Raw genomic sequence first — 17,385 nt, 5'->3', positions numbered from 1 at the left:
TGTGTTCCTGGTGTGACTCGGGCAGTTGTTGTGGCCATCCTGTACCTGTCACGCAGGTGTGATATTCAGATGTACCGATCCTGTGCAGGTGTTGTTACACGTGGTCTTCCACTGCGAGGATGATCAGCTGTCCTCATGCCTCCCTGTAGTGCCGTCTTAGGCGTCTCACAGTGCGGACATGGCGATTTATCGCCCTAGCCACATCAGCAGTCCTCATGCCTCCCTGCAGCATGCCTAATGCACGTTCACGCAGATGAGCAGGGACCCTGGGCATCTTTCTTTGGGTGTTTTTCACAGTCGGTAGACAAGTCTCTTTAGTGTCCTGCGTTTTTAGAACTGTGACCTTAAATGCCTACTTTCTGTAAGCTGTTAAGGTCTTAACGACCATTCCACAGGTGCATGTTAATTAATTGATTATGGTTAACTGAACATGCATGAAGAACATTGTTTAAACCCTTTACAATAAAGATCTGTAAAGTTATTTGGATTTTTACAACATTATTGTTGAAATACACAGTCCTGAAAAAGGGACGTTTCTTTTTTTGCTGAGTATATATATATATATATATATACATAAATGTCTGTAGTATTATGGTGATGGGTTAGATCCAGTGGATCAGTGGTCCTTTGTGTGGGTTCTGGTGACCCCTGTGTTCCATGAACCAGAGCCACTTGTGACTTTTACTCAAATTGACTTTTATCAAAGTTGTTAAGAAACTTCATTTTCTTCTTCTGTTATACAGTATTTCCAGCAGATTAAACTCATTACAGCAGACAGCAGATTATAAATCACTTGTACAGGTCAAAAGCTTTATTCTAATTAAATGCGACAGACGTAAACAGTTAATATCTAATCAGAATTATTTCAAAAAGACTGAAGAAATATTGTCCATATAGATGCATCTAATGATAAACATCCAGTACACCATCATTAAAATTCTATTAATTATTAAGTTTTATTAATTGACGTATTGTGACCTGTAATAATATCGACTTTGTCCAAATTTCTGAAGATATAACTTTTGGGTTTAAAAAAAAAAAGCTCCATGGTGCCAAGTAATAAACATTACAGTAGACATGCATTTAAAAATTAATAAAAAAATAATTAGGTCTCTGAAATTTATTTTCTAGTCAAAGTGAGTATAGGAAGCCCCAGCTATAAGCAGTACATTAATGTGGGATGTGTTTAGAACTGAGGACCTCTTGTGGCAGCCTGCAGCACCAACTGTGGATTTTTATACACTTTCACAGCACAACAGTGTGTGAACATGTTTCAACGTTGAAGATATATGTTGAAGGTGTACATTTTCGTTGTTTCTTAAGACTACCCATAATGCAAAAATCGCTTTTTAATCATATTTAGATATTCAGATGGGTCACAAGTGTGTGCGTGCGTGTGTGTGCGTGTCTGTGTGTATACAAATAAATAACATAAGAAAAAAACATTTTCTGTTTTTTGTTCTATTTCCATATTTGGATTGCATTGGGTTTAAACCAGCCAATCAGATTATTTTCCTAATGTGACCTCATATGAGAAGATACCCCTCCCCTGCCTTGTTGTTTCTCAGCTTTGTTGTTTTCTGGAGGGGCGTGGCTCAGCAGTACTGTAGTTCATTTACAGTACATAGACACTGAAACAGCATGTTCAGAAGAGAACCATTTTGTTCTGTTATATTTTTTATAATATAATATTGGTTAGATTTTTTTTTAAATCCTATTTTATTAAAGAGATTACTGTACTTTCCAAGCTGTTTGAGATTAAATTTCCTCCTGTGTTACATCCGTCTCTTACCTGCACTCTAATCCAGCATAAAGAAACGAAACTTAATTACTTAACTATGGAGCTTCTTTTGTCAGAGATGCTATTAGTTACTCACCACCTTGAGGATGTATTACCATGTAAACTGATATAAGCTGTAGTCCAGTAAAGGAATCTTGTGCATGTGCTGGAATCATTCCTGAGAAGGCCGGAGAACAATATAAGCCTTGCTTTTAGTTAGTTATTATTACTATTTATTATTTCTCACAACTTTCACTCATTGTTTATGATTGACTCTTCACTGCTTACCCTGTACAGAGTCACGCGGCCATGGATGAAACATGGAATTATAATTATAAATCAGGTTCAAGAATCTCTAACCATTGTTTATTTACATTACTGTATTTCAGGAGCTGTTCTTCATTCTGCTACTGACTAGCTGGCAGTCAATCTATTAGTTGCCACTGATCTTAAAGCTGAACTAGCTGTATGGCTAACCAGAACTAGCCGTATGGCTAACCAGAACTAGCTGTATGGCTAACCAGAACTAGTCATACAGCTATTACCAAGAAAGACAATAATACAGAGTAAGATCTGTATTAAATGTATTAACTCGGTTTAGCTCACTGGGACCGCAGAAGCACTACATCAGTCTCAGCTCAACTTTAAACTACATTTTTACGTGGACGATAGTTGTGGAATTTGGCTTTCCAAAAAAGTCTAAACTATCCCTTTAAGTACAGTGGAAACTAATGTTGGTCCTTTTAATAATAGTTAAACTGACTGGACCCAGATATATTTAACACACAATTAAAACAACTAACTATAAGAAACACAAACTAGGAAAACTGCAAAAATATTCCAATATTTTATAACATAATAACACTAGGCCTTAAAGCTAGTACAAACCAGGAAGTAATTAAAGAACAGGCCCATGTACTGTACACGTCCCCCGAACATTACACATAGTGTTTCTCATCCACTGATTCTTTATTTTCTGCGCACTCTAACTTTAACTACTGAAAGGAGGAAGATGGAGATTGTAACAGCTGAAACAGGAGAGGAAGCTTTACTTCTCCGTTAGCTCAGACTTAAAAAGTACTCGTAGGTTCTTGTTGCTATAGAAACAGGCTGGCACTCGAGGAACAATGAGTAGGAAAGTCTCTGGCCAGGACTCAGTTACTCAGTTCTCATTGAAAGACTACAGCTGCTGCTCATTGTCAGTTTCAGCTAAAGGTAGGAGATATGATCAATATGTCATGGAAAATATTCCAGATATGAGACTTGAAGGAACCAATATACAGTACTGATGACTAAGATAACTGCAGAGTCTGAACAATGCATCCTGGCTGATTATTATTTTTATAAGTTTGAAATAAGGCTTATTTGGCCTCTTATGCATCCAGGCTTTAATTAGTTTAATTTAATTGGATACTAAGTTATTAAATGTGTAATTATTGGCTTCTTGCTACTTGGACACTGCAAAAAAATAAGCCACCCTTAACATAAAGTTTATTAAAACGTTGCACAGCTTTTTTTTTTTAAGTTTACTTAACTTTTAGAAAAATTTGCCGGCCAAACTAAATAATTCACTTTGCTGGTTAGTTGACACAGCATTTACTGTATATAGTTCAAAATGTTGAACAAGTAGTATCGGTTGTGGGCTCAAATAATTATATTTCTTTAGGGTTGACTAGCCAAGTGTCCCCCATTGTAGCGCACTGCTGCAGTTGGTTCAAGTGATTTTTTTTCCTACAAAAACAAATTGGCTTAACAATACTGTACCTCAACAATGAAAAGACACATTACTTAAACATTATACTTTCAAAGGATCTGCATAGAATAGGAGAATAAAGGTTCCATTTTGTTTAAAGGTCAATAAATTACCTGGATAACACCAGATGCCTAGCAGTATCTTACTTTTATATTCTTTTATATTACAATATCATAGCCATTCAACTAGCAAAGATGAACAGTTTTTTCCCCCAATATGTCAGATACAAAAAAAGTCCATGGAAACAAGAGTTTGTTTTTTCAACATGTGAATGTAATGGCTTGAAAAATGTCTGTCCAGTCCTTTTGGAATTCAATATTTATAACAGAGACATGTCCAAACATCACTTCTAAATCTGCCGTATAGTCACCCAGACCTTAAGGACTACTACTGTACAACGTCAACAGCTTCGGTAGCTCAGAAAGGCCAGCCGTCACCACTCTGACCCCAATCCGTTTGTCTTGTAAAAACAAAGATAATTAAATTTCACAAGATATCTAGGTATCATAAAAATTAATTTTTAAATCATATATTTAACCACTTTTGCAGTAAAACCTGCTCCCATTTCTTTAATATGAAATAAGACCTGGCTTAAGACTTTTGCACATAGTGGTACATACTGTATACTGTAGTGCACATAGTCCGATCTGTAGCCATTATTTCACATAACAAAAGTCTTGTTTTCAAATTACTGTTTACTTTCTTATTTATTTAAAAAAAATTGCATTGTTAAATATTTTGTATCTAGATAGTGTTTATATACTTCATTAATATTATGCACAATATTATTATTAGGAACAAGTTATTTAACATTAACTGAAGCAGTGAGTAGCTCTTAACTCATTCTTAAACAATCAGAAGAAATATCCTGTGGTTGTAGCAAACATGTCTGTTTCAGAAGGGACAAATCGTCCTACATCAAGCAAGAGTTCACTGAAACTGGGTTAAAAACTGTAAAACGTATTAGTAAAACCTGGAAGGAAAGTGATGAACTAGTAGTGAACTATCATCTTCAAGCAAAAAATGTGGTTGGAATTTATTATTTTTTTTAATTATTGTGACCAGAGATCACCTAAACATTTTGTGGGATCAAATTGTTAAAAAAAACAGCAGTAGAACTTACAATTAAGTCTAATAGCTATAGTTAAAGCAATTCCACATTTACAATGCAAAAACAACACAAAGGAATGGAGATAAACAGCTGTGTCCATCTGTCCATCCAGGAACCACTGTAGTCCAACTAGGGACCATGGCCAATGGTGACCATTGTATTCATACTGTATTTTATGAGTGTGGTAGGACCTCCAGTCAACATTCACATGCACATTCACACACTCAGGCAATCGAACGCCAATCAGCCTATTCTGCATGTCCTTGGAAACCCACTGAGCACAGGGAGAACATGCAAAAAAAGACTTTAATTTCCTAGAGAGCATAAAGCATGGAGTGTGGAGCATTGGAAAAAGGTCATGTGGTCTGATAAGTCAATATTAACCCTTTCCCGAAATTATGCTGCCGATGAAATTTATGGAAATAAATATGCTTATCAAAATGATGTCACGGCCAAAATTAAAGCAAAAGGTGTGTGTGTGGACTTTTATTTTTGACTGGGCAGGGTACACACACACACACACACACACACACACATGGTCATTGCTTGTCTACTTATCTACCTATGTCGTATTTAGAAAAGCAATGTGAGTGTTTGAGTAGGGGTTTTATTAACATTTGAGTTTCTTATTCTCAGGTCCCCATATGAGCTTGAGCTTGGTAACCAAGTGCCACCTGCAGGAGCTGCAGATGTACCGCCTGCTGCAGTGTGTGCGTGCACAAGACATGGTGCAGGTCAAGAAGCTGGTGCACTTGGGCGTTCATGACCTTGTCAACATGACAGAGCCGCACGATGGCAAAGGTGTCTTGCACGTGGCCACGATGGCCAACGACACCAACATGATCGAATTTCTGACACTCCATGGCGCCGGTCCAGATGTCCAGGACAAGCAAGGACGCACACCGGTGATGCTGGCAGCCGAGCTCGGACATGATGGCATGGTTACTCTGCTAGCTGAGAAGCATGCAGATATGAAGCTGACAGACACAGAAGGCAAAGGTGGGTGAAAGATAGTCATTGCCTGTTATTAAGAGAGAAACACAAAACCTGTTTAACTTTGTAAATGTTCTTAAGTTTCTTCAAGTTGCATAATGGCTCTGTAGAGCACACTTACCCAGACCTGGCCTTGAAATATCCTGGTTTTACATACAGTAGCCTACATTGTTAAAGGCCCTTATCTTTTAAGAGTTTACACACACATTCTCTCATACACTAATAATGCCAGTCAGCACTTGTTTTGGAACTGGAGTACCAGGAGGAGACCCACAAAGTACTGGGCAGAACATGCAAACTCCTCGCAGACTAGAGATGAGATTTGAATCCACAGGCCTCACTTAAACACCACTTTTAGAAGTTAATCGTTAAAAACACACAGCAATCCATGATGCCAAATGAAAAACGTTTGTAGACATTATGTTTTTAGATGCTTAGATGAAGACATTCCATATAAGCTTACATCCTTCCTGTTTACTTTAAATTAATTTAGCTTTATTTATAAAGTGCTAAAGTGTTCATTGTCGCAAAGCGGTTTTACAGAAATAGAATTAAATTAGGGAAATGAGTTTAACTTGTGTATAAATTATAATTATAGGATTGTCTGTGATGAGCAAGCCGAGGAAATGCTCCCTGAGATGGCAATAGGAATACCCATTTAATGATGCTTCGTGTAGTGCCTTAAAGCAAACCTTTATGCTATAGCAGCTCCAATACTTGAGTTGCACAAGTGCTGCTATAAGCTATAACGTACAAGTATCCAGATGACCATTTGATGTACTACTCTTTCCCACTGCTTATATATTGATGAGGTTTCAAGCACACTCCACATGAGACAGTAACACCGCACGTTAAGCTTTATTCCAGCTCTCTCATATTAATTCATGTAACAATCGGTGGGTCGTTCCTGGAGATCAAACACAGCAGAGTGCAGTATCCTTAATGTCTTAATTACAGATCAGAGTATAGGTTAGTTAAATTAATGTAATACGCCTCTGTTTGCTCTTCTAGGCGTGCTATTCTACTGCCTCTATCCCACCAGAAGACACGCACGCTGCCTCCAGGTGGCGCTGAACTACAGGGCGGATGTAAACAATGTGTCACATGCAGGCATCCCACTGTTCCTGCAAGCTTGTGAGAATGCTGGGGAATGTGAGGGCATGTGTCTCAGCCTTTTAGGGAAGGGGGCTGACCCCAACGCTTTCAATCGGGTAAGGCGTGCTGAGGAGTATGTCGTTTGGTGTGTGTGTGTGTGTGTGTGTGTTTTAAATGTGAGTATGCAAAAAGGCAAGGGGTTTCAGTCTGCAGATTTGACTGCAGACTGATCAGACTTGCTTGCTACTTGATACTTTTCTTTTTTTTACTTTCTATTTCTGTTACTTTCTATTTATTTTGCATATAAATATGAGGTTTCACATAAAGTGCTGTAAGAAGTATATGTCCATTTTTTTATTATTATTATATTTCCACACAATTTACTATAAAACAACAACCTGAGTAAGCACAAAATATTTTTTTCCTTAATGATAAATGCACCAGATTCCAGAACCTGGAAAAAATCCCATCATTGATGAAACCCATAAATTGTGCTCTCAATTTTAAAAGAAATATTTTTCAGAAGGAGAATGCTTCATGATCTAAAGCTTAAAAATAATTAGCCTGTGCAGTAAGACAGCAATCTTCCAGATTATACAATTGTAATGTATCTATAACGACCTTAATCACATAATCACATAATTACCAGTACTGATTTATATAAATCCATGATTTATAGCATTAAAATCTTGGGGCCACATTACACATAAGCTTCTAATATCAACTTAATAAATTAACAAATTCATAATACAGAACAGAATGTTATCCTAATTTAAGAGTATCATACTTTGTAACCTCTAGTCTTATTTAAAGAAATCCTAAACTAGTCAGTAATAAGTTACGAGGGGTATCAAAAGGTTTCGACACTAACACTGTAACACTCCAACAGATGACAGCACGAGGCTGCATGCACGGTCACAGGGAGCACCAGCCTTTATAACTTAATGTGCCAAAAGACCTGTGCAACCAGTGCTACAGGTCTTAGCAGGTCTGCTACTTCATCAGGGACAGCAAGGTGGAACAAAAAGCGAACATTAAATTCTGTGTGGAACTGGGCAAATCTGCCACAGAGACGTTCAACATTATTTGACATAACAAATTTACGACCATGCTGCAATGAGTTATTTAAGGTATTTTGAGTAGCACATGCGTTTCAAGACCAGAAGAACATCACTAGAAGACGATAAATCAGAAGACCTTCTATGAGCTCAATCCCTGAAAATGTTGGAACCATTCCGCAATTTCTGCATGATGATCGCTGAAGAACAATCTACAACCATGTTGCCATTGTCGATGTGACATAAGTTACAGTCCAGCCGATCCTCACGTGTAATTTAAACGTCAGCATGCTGTGCATGACCCCATCATCATCGGTGATGAAAATTGGGTGTATGGGTAGATCCCTGAGACGAAGCAACAGCTTTAACAGTGGAAGAGCCCATCATCTCTATGATCGAAAACAGGTGAGGCAGGTCTGCAGCTTGACTATGTGCATGCTCATTGTCTTTGACAGTGACGTTCATGCCACTGTGGATAGAGAATTCATCTTCAACGTTAATAGCAAATTCTACTTCCAGGTTTTAAAGCGTCTGAGGGAGGACACGGTGAAAAAAAAACAGTTTGTAAACAGGGTAAACTTTTAAATACCCCTTTGCTGTTATGCATAAAACACTACGAATGCATATGTCTTATTCTCCTTGTTACAAATGAATCATCATTTATTCATTAACACACAACTTATTGTTCAAAAATAAATATAAAACTGCCAGAGTTGTCAATAAGCTTTTGGTAATTGGTTCACTTAATTTTAGTTACTATTCTATTACAATCTTTAGTGTTATTCGGTGCCTCTTTTCACAAACTGTATTATCAATGTAGAATGTAACTGTGTCTGCCATCGAACAGATTCCAGAACAGGATGTATTGTGCTGTTATGTGAAAGGAACGTTTTTTTGCTAGACACTGTACCAGATCAGGAAGAATGTTTATTCACCCTGACACATCAACTGAAAGACAGTTTTATCAAATTGTGCTGAGAGCATGTAGCTGTCGAATTTCTTGTCGGCTACAACATGATTTAAGGTGGCATAATGATACTTGATAGCAGGTGTGTGTGATGAGAGTGTGTACGCTTGCACTTGCAGGTGACGGGTCGCACTGCTCTAATGGAGGCAGTGAGAGCAGGAGCAGTGGGGCTGGTGAGAGCCATCCTTAAAAGAGGGGCAAATGTCAACATACTGGACAACAAGAGGTTCAACGCAGTTCACTTCGCTGCTCAAGGAGGCTACTATGAAGTGACTGCAAAATATTGTTCAAAATATTGTCCACAATTCAAAGTCTTGTGTTTAAAATTTAAAGCTAGCTTTAGCTTTTTATTCCAAAGATCTATCTAAGACTATAATTTAGTAAGTACAATTTTTTTTTTAACCTTTGCTTGGTATCTTCACCAGATTCTTCAGGTGTTGTCTGCATATGTGGCTGATATGGGAGTGATGACAGCAGAAGGAAACACGGCCCTGCACTATGCTGCCCGAGGAGGTTTTGCTGACTGCTGCAGATTTTTGGCCCAGAGAGGTAATGATTAGAAGAAACAGTCTCATAATGTTAGCAGTTTTATTTGTATTTTTTAAATGAAACTAAAAGCAATGTTCAAGGGGTATTTTTATTTTTTTAATTAAATATGTCATTGTTAATGGTTAATAAATAAATAAATGGCACTCCGCCATATAGCTTGAAAATCAATACTGACAAGACCAAGGTTTCAAGATCTAACGGATCAAATGCCATCATACATCTTGATGGAGTCCAGACTGAACAGGTCCAGGATTTCAAGTACATAATCAATGCCTATACATTTACATTAAATGTTGGCATTTGGCAGATGCTCTCATCTAGAGACCTCCTGGACCAGATATGAACGCCGAAGTGGGTCCTTTATTAAAGTACTAGCAATGTTATTACTACTGTACATCATGTATAAAACCTAATTTTTAACATCTGCACTGGCTATATGTTTAATTCTGACATGTTACTATCCTAATAATTTCAGGATGCAATCCTAAACAGAAGAACATGGAAGGCCTGATTCCCCGTCAAATTGCGAAGGACTTAGATCACAAGACCTCCGTGAAAGAGCTTAAAAGGGCTGAACGTTTGAATGGGAAGTTTTCAAAGAGCTACACCAATGGCACATGGGCATTGAGACTTTATGATTGGTCTCATGTGAATGAAGCTGAACTGAGAAAGGCCTTTGAAGTCACTTCACATGGAATTACAAACTTAGAGGTGGTATCTTCTAAGAAGTTTGTCTCTGTTCTCCAAGACTTCCAGGCCCCGATAGATGTTGAAGATGTCGAAAAAATACTGCTTGCTTATGATAAGCATAGGCAAGGCTTAATTAACATTAATGACTTTTTCAAAGGTTTCAGATATCTGCCCAGGACTCTCATTAAGACCTCATATGAACTAAAAAAAACAAAGAAAAGGGTGAGGAACTCAGGGAATGGCAAGAAGAAAAGCAGGTTGAACCTTCCAGTGCCAATTTGCACCATCCCACCAGAAAATGTTTTTCGTCGAGACGATGGGGGGCCGCCATGTTTTATGATTGAGAAGTACCAACTTGTTACAGACACAAACCGATTTGATCAGGACCATCCACCAAGGCATCCCATAGAGGATGACTCAATCTGGTATATAACTGAACCAGAAAAGACATTTCTAAACATAAACTACTGCATTAAGGCTGGAGACATTGATTCCCTGAAGATGGCCTTTAGTCAAAAGGTTCCAGTGGATGTCAAGGACTGTTTTTACAAGACACCACTCATGACCGCTTGTGCAAGTGGGAATTATGAAATGGCCAAGATTTTACTTCAACTTGGGTAAGCGGTTACGGAGATATTTATTTTATAAAATTTATATACACATAAAATTTATATTTTGTGTGTGTGTGTGTGTGTGTGTGTGCCCTGCGATGGCTTGGCACCCTGTCCAGGGTGTACCCTGCCTAGTGCCCTAAGCCTCCTGGGATAGGCTCCAGGTCCCCGCGACCCTGAATACAGGATAAAGCGGTATAGAAGATGAGTTTTCAATTTCAAATTTTTTATTTTATTTATATAGTGCTTTTAAAAATGTCCATTGTCTCAAATCAGCTTCACAAAAATGAATGGAAAATTTGAAAAGAAAATGTATGGAAGTGTGTACTGTATGTGTGAGAAAATTGTGTCTAGATAATAATGAGATTGTCCAAACTGAGCAAGCCAATGGTGACGGAGACAGTGGCAAGGAAAAAATCTATCTATCCATCCATTCATCTATCTATCCACCCAATAATTGTGCTGTTCTTCAGTGACACTGTTGGAGGCATGCAAAACTAAAGGACAGCCACAATTACACCGCCTGGCTAAATTTTTTTTTTTTTTTTTTACACTTTGTAACATTTCCTTTGACCACTTTTACCTTTAAATATGGCACTCAAAGTTGTGTCCAGTTCAGATGTCGAAATGGTTGCTCATGCTCCTAGGACCACTTCATCATTATTCTAGTGCAGAAATATAGCCGAGCCATGAGGAAATAAAAACTACATACAGTACAGTAGATGTGATACCCTGGTCAATCAGTACATTCAGGTCATCATCTGCCTTTATTCCTCATGCTCCCTAACAAATTCCTGATAAGTCACAAGTCCTGATGGTTTTTGTATGGACACACGGCTGTTTAGTCCCAATCCTGTGTGTCATCACATTGTGTGCATATAGAAATGCTCTCACTCTCATTATAAAACACAGCTATTTTCAACTGTCTGTTGTTTACAATGTCACTTCACCAAGTGTTTAAGTGATCTCTGATCACTCTCATTCATTATTTGTTTCCAACCACTCCAAATTAATATTTCAGCACTACAGTATACATCCAGATTGAAAAATGTGTTTGACAGTTCTTAAATTCCAGTAATTTTAATAATGTTTTCTTTACTTGATGCAGGGCTGATGTGAATGCGTGTGATCAGTTCTGCTGGACTCCATTACACCACGCCTGCCACGCTGGACAACTTGACATCATTAAACTGTTAGTGGAGGCAGGGGCAGCAGTCAACACACCCACCTTGAGTGGAGCCACGCCCATAATGAGGGCCGTTGAGAGTTCCAGGCCCTGCTGTGTGGACTACCTTATTAAAGTTGGGGCAACAGTTACAGCAAAAAACAAGTCAGGTACAGCAGCAGCATTTGTCATGTAGTATTGTTATAACAGTTGTATAAACATGGAAAAATATTTCCTGGCCAAAATTTAGTTATTCAAATATACTGTAGTTAAAGGAGCAATATGCAAGATTTTAAACTGAAATGAAATGTCTTTACATAAGAATGTAACTATAAAAGTCTGAACTTATTCAGTCCTTTATGCATGTTCCTATTCATCATAAAAACTTTAAATAAGTGCCCTACTAGGTTACCCCCTACAATTACTCACTACTTACAGTGATGAGGCATAAACATTTCTCTAAACAAACAATACCTTTAGCAAAGCCTGTATTACTTTTTTTGTTAGATCACTGCTGCCTCATCAGAGCAAAGGAAGCTACTCTGGTTTTCAGATTTGTAGTGTATTAAATCATTAAGAGTGATTAAGAACTCTAGATCCAGCTCTCACTGAAGTCAAAGACATTAAATCATTTAATTGCAGAGCAAAGCTGTTTGGATATTGCCCGTGCGTATGCAGACCTTAGGATTGTAGACCTGATCCAGGCCAAGACTGATAATCTTTGTAAGCTAAAGGATCACAAGAACCATAAAACTGTCAAACCTCAGGCCAAACCAAGACCAGCCACCAGCACGTCCATTATGGAGAAGGTACAGCTATCTTAGAGCTTGTTATTTTAACATATACACCTACCACATACAGTACATATAAGTTTATAGTTTGGTACCCCCCTCTACCCTATCCATTATTCAAATTACTTCTCTGTACTAATAATGAACCATTTAATAGTTATTAATGATAGTAGATTGAGAATAGCTCATCAACCAAGATATCCAGACATTGTGGTCAGAAACTCAGCACTAATGAAATGCTTGAGTAACATAAATTATGCCCAGAAAAGCGAGATAAACATTTTGACCAGAAATTATGACCAGAAGAGTTCTAGTCTCTAGAAAATGCACCAAAAAGTTAGACTTGTCTAATAAAGGGACAAGTGGTTGTCAATTATTTGCTCCTTTAACAGAACCAGTGATGGATGGCATAGAAAGGGTTTGACAAGATACACTGAACAGCCATAGAACTAAAATCATCTGCCTACTGAGCCATCGAGGAATGGACTTCACTAGACCTCTGAAGAAAGATGTTAGCAGCCGGTCCTTTAATTACTGTAAGCTATATTGGCCCATCACATCCCAAAGAATTTGGTGGCCATGTCAAGCCTACAAACACATTGTTATGTTCTTCAAACCATCCTTGAGCCACATTATCTTGCTGAAAGAGGCCTTCAGAATATGCAATTTTAGACCATACCAGGGAATCTTCTTCTATTGCTCTGTGGGCCAGTTCCTTTGCTTACTGTACATTTCCATTATATGGGTGTGGACACAGGTCACCATGGACACCCTGACTGGTCTGCAGCTACGCAGCTCCATGAACACCAAACTGTAATGCATTGTGTGTTTCAGAACCAGGATTAATTTTTTCAACAAGTTGAGTTTAGTGAGTCTAGGATGCCCATGGCCCCATCACTTATCACTTCTCTTTTGCTCTTCCTGACTGCTGCAGGACAGGAACATCTCACAGGAAGAGTTGGTGTTTGGAGATACGCTGACGCAGCCATCTAGACAACACATTGTGGCCCTTGTCACACTCACTCAGATCCTTTCACTTGCACATTTTCCCTTCTTCTGACACATCAACTTTAAAGACTAAATGTTCAGTTGCTGTATAATATATACAACTGTTTTGAGATACTGTTATTCACTACATCTGGCAGTGGGTTTAACAGTATGGCTGATAGTGTATATGACCAGTACTTTAGAAATACAGTATTTATTGAGAATGAAAAAATACACGCTAGGTAATTATTTAATACACATTATAACTGATCTGTACTAAACATAAAACCTGATAGCAGAAAAACAGGAATAGGCCTTGTGTGTAAGCAACTGAGAGTGAACGTGTCGGATTACAGGCTGTGTTAATTCTGCCAGAGAATCCACGTGTGGCACGTCTGGGGTGTCTGTCAGGCACCATTTTAATTACTGTCAGAGGTATTTTTTTTTCATGTCTTTTTATGTGTTCTCAAATCTTTAAAGGTTCCCTGGTATATAGATGCTAAACGATTACTATAATAATGACCACACTTATGCCAGTGCAGAGATGGTGACCATAGGATTCAGTCCATTAATGCATTAATCCCCAGCTTTATCCTTTTGCTTGAGAGAACAAACAGCTGTGTTTAGATAATCTAGATCATCCTAGAAATCTAACAACAAGGTGTATTGCACAGTTTGTGTCTTGTAATATAAACGGATGATCATTCATTCCTTTTGAGAAGCTAATATTTTTAGCATTGGTTTAGTCCTTGCATGCAGTTTTGTGGCCTGATGCCATCTTTATTCTTCCTCTCTCCAGCAGGGGTCTGATCCTACACCGCAGGCCTCAGAGTACTTCGCAACCTCAACAGGGAAAACAGAAGCGCTGGCCAACAGTGTGATCCTTCATAGTACTCGGATCGCCAGTGGAGCACTGGAAAAAGTGGACATCAGCTTTTTGCCAAAAACAGTAAGTTGATTAGCTGATAAACATGACACAGGTGATTACTAACTTGTCATTTATTATCCCTAATGTTTTTACATTTTGTTCATTCATAGTTATTTGTGATAATGTGTAAAGGAAGCAGTGACTCAGAAATTCTGCTTGGGTCAAAATGATCAAATGGAAATCAAAAAATGTGCATACAGTACTGTGCAAAGGTTTTGAGCACCCCATCGTATTGTGCTAAATGTAATTTTTAAGTTTAGGTCTCCAGACTTCTTGAAGGATTATTTTTTTTAATTGGCTCTCATTTTAAGTCCCTGCAGCAGAGCAGTTACGCCACACAGTGACTTATGAATCATTAAATGTGATTATTTATTCATTAGTGAGAAACACATGCAGGTGATAACAGATGATTACATTGAGGATAGAGATGATTAACAGATGAGGCCGGTGATTAGTGTCCTGCTGATGCTGAATGCTGAGTGGTTGGAACAGACGAGAGGGGAAATGAGGTTGCTGCTGAGGTTGTTACATCAACAACCATTTTTTCAATTTTATCTTTAGGCACTTTGCATCCTGTCACAGTAATACAATTGCCCTCATTTCTCTCGTATATCCCACATCATTTAATTTAGTTCAATATGAAAAACTGAGGGCTTAATACTTTTGCACAGTACTGTTTGTGTAAAACAAATTAAAGTTAAATATTCATGGAACTGAAAAATATTATTAATTTAAATTAAACTGTTGTCATTATACCTCATACCAAAAACTGAACAAAAAAACCTTCCTAACCATTATAACCATTTATGCATTTTGAAATTCCAAATATAATAATATCATAATATTTTGGATCTATATTTCAGATGTGGGACAAACAGCTTCCTCGGAGCCAGCTGATGGAGAAGCAGAAAAAGAGACAACGATTTACTTATGAAGTGTCTTTTGATGAGTTCAAGCAGCCTTTCAGCAAAAATGCTGACCAGACAGCACAGGAGCTTTCACAGACGTTTGAGGGGAATTGATGAGAGATTAACCTGCATAGGTTTAGTAAACCCATAGTCCGGGTTCGAACCCCGGCTAGGCTCGATTCCCATCTCTGTGTGCATGGAGTTCGCATGTTCTCCCCGTGCTTGGTGGGTTTCCTCCGGGTACTCCAGTTTCCTCCCACAGTCCAAAGATATGCAGGTTAGGCTAATTCACAAACTGCCTGTAGTGTGTAAATGAGTGTGTGTGTGTGTGTGTGTGTGTGTGAGTGAGTGTGTGAGTGAGTGTGTAGTAATCTAAAACTTCAGCTTCAATTCATAATAATAAATATATATCAGAAATGCCAGGACTAAAATTTATGGATTTGTCTTTTAGTTTGTTTAGATTTGTAAATGTAATAGCATGGAGCTTATCTGGATGTCATGTACTGTATGTATTTATATATAACAAATGTATTTATTTATTTATAAATATATATTTATATACTGTAAAACAAATACTTTGTGCTACGTCTTTATTACTAAAGTAAATAGTACTGAATCATGGATCATCTCTCAGTTCTTCTCATAATAAACAGTGGAATAACAGTGAAGGTGGAGGAAAAGATTAGGAAGAGGTGTGTGTGAGTGTGTGAAAGAGAAAGTGTGAGAGAAAGAGAATGTGTGTGTTTGTGTGTGTGACAGGGAGAGATTTTATGTGTACAGTACAGTATGTGTGTGTGTGTGTGTGTGTGTGTGTGTGTGTGTGTGTGTGTGTGTGTGTGTGTGTGAGAGAGAGAGAGAGAGTGTGTGTGTGTGTGTTTGTGTGTGTGAGAGAGAGAGAGAGAGAGAGAGAGAGAGAGAGAGAGAGAGAGAGAGAGAGAATGTGTGTGTGTGAGAGAGAGACATTGTGTGTGTCTTTGTGTGTTTGAGTGTGTGTGTGAGAGAGAGAGAAAATGTGTGTGTGTGTGTGTGTGTGTGTGTGTGTGTGTGTGTGTGTGTGTGTGTGTGTGTGTGTGACAGGGAGAGATTGTGTGTGTGTGTGTATATAGTACAGTATGTGTGTGTGTGTGTGTGTGTGTGCGTGTGTGTGTTAAATCCCTGTCTGCTTCCAGGCCTGGGCCCCCCTATGCAGGCTTTACTCCACCCCTCCTCCTGTAGTGTGTGTATCAGTGAGTTCTGTCTGCACGCTGCTCATTCTGTACTCTGTGAGCACTGGCTCTATTACCGCTCAGTCAAATCACAGAAGGACACACAAGCAGCGTTAAAGTGTTGTGTTTTGGGACTGAGTCTGAAAGCTAAGCAGCACGGTCCACATTTCCATCAAACGAAAAATTATGCGTCATTAAAAATGAAAGTGTCAGGCAGCTGTTAACCTGCAGCTTCCACATCTGTTGAACTTGTTTACGAGACACAGTATACCACAAGAACTGCATGTAAAAGGTTTGGTTTTAGCTTCGCAGGTCACACGAGGGAGGAATGCGCCATACTGCAGCACTGTTCCTGCAGCACTCTGTCTCCCTTCATTCCTCACAGTTCCCTCTAGTGACCAGCAGAGGGTGCAGCAGGGGCACAATCTTTACATTAACAATATGAACTAATCCCAGTTATATATGGCACATAGCTGCTCATAACTTCACTTCTACTCAACATTCTGAGTTTATTTTTGGGGCAGGTTTACCTTCAGGCAAATATCTAAGGACTGGTGAAGAAAAGAAAAGAATACATTTTGTCTAGCCAGTTTTGCATGACGCTGTGACAAATGTGGCTGGACAGACAGACAGACAGACAGACATACAGACCTGCAGACATAAATACAGACACACAGACTGAGGCTGGTTTCTGGTCCTCCAATGAGAAAACATAAAGATATCATTGTTGTTTATTTATTTATATAGATTCTCTAAATCGGGTACCATTTATTTCTCCCAGAATTTAATCAAAG

At 38.4% G+C, this 17,385-nt stretch overlaps 1 protein-coding gene across 1 annotated transcript; it reads left to right on the top strand.

Moving 5' to 3' along the window:
* The first annotated feature begins 5,288 nt into the window (after positions 1-5,288).
* On the top strand, positions 5,289-15,701 carry ankef1a (ankyrin repeat and EF-hand domain containing 1a). The gene is made up of 9 exons (XM_053488419.1): positions 5,289-5,643; positions 6,649-6,848; positions 8,877-9,026; positions 9,183-9,306; positions 9,782-10,613; positions 11,716-11,942; positions 12,415-12,581; positions 14,350-14,499; positions 15,342-15,701. The coding sequence occupies exons 1-9, from the start codon at positions 5,289-5,291 to the stop codon at positions 15,498-15,500; spliced, it is 2,364 nt and encodes a 787-aa protein (XP_053344394.1). The 3' UTR covers positions 15,501-15,701.
* Positions 15,702-17,385: the final 1,684 nt, after the last annotated feature.

The sequence above is a fragment of the Clarias gariepinus genome, chromosome 27 (assembly GCF_024256425.1).
Source record: "Clarias gariepinus isolate MV-2021 ecotype Netherlands chromosome 27, CGAR_prim_01v2, whole genome shotgun sequence".
Classification (NCBI taxonomy): Eukaryota; Metazoa; Chordata; class Actinopteri; order Siluriformes; family Clariidae; genus Clarias; species Clarias gariepinus.
The sequence above is the reverse complement of the archived record's forward strand: the minus strand, read 5'-3'. Positions and strand labels throughout refer to the sequence as shown.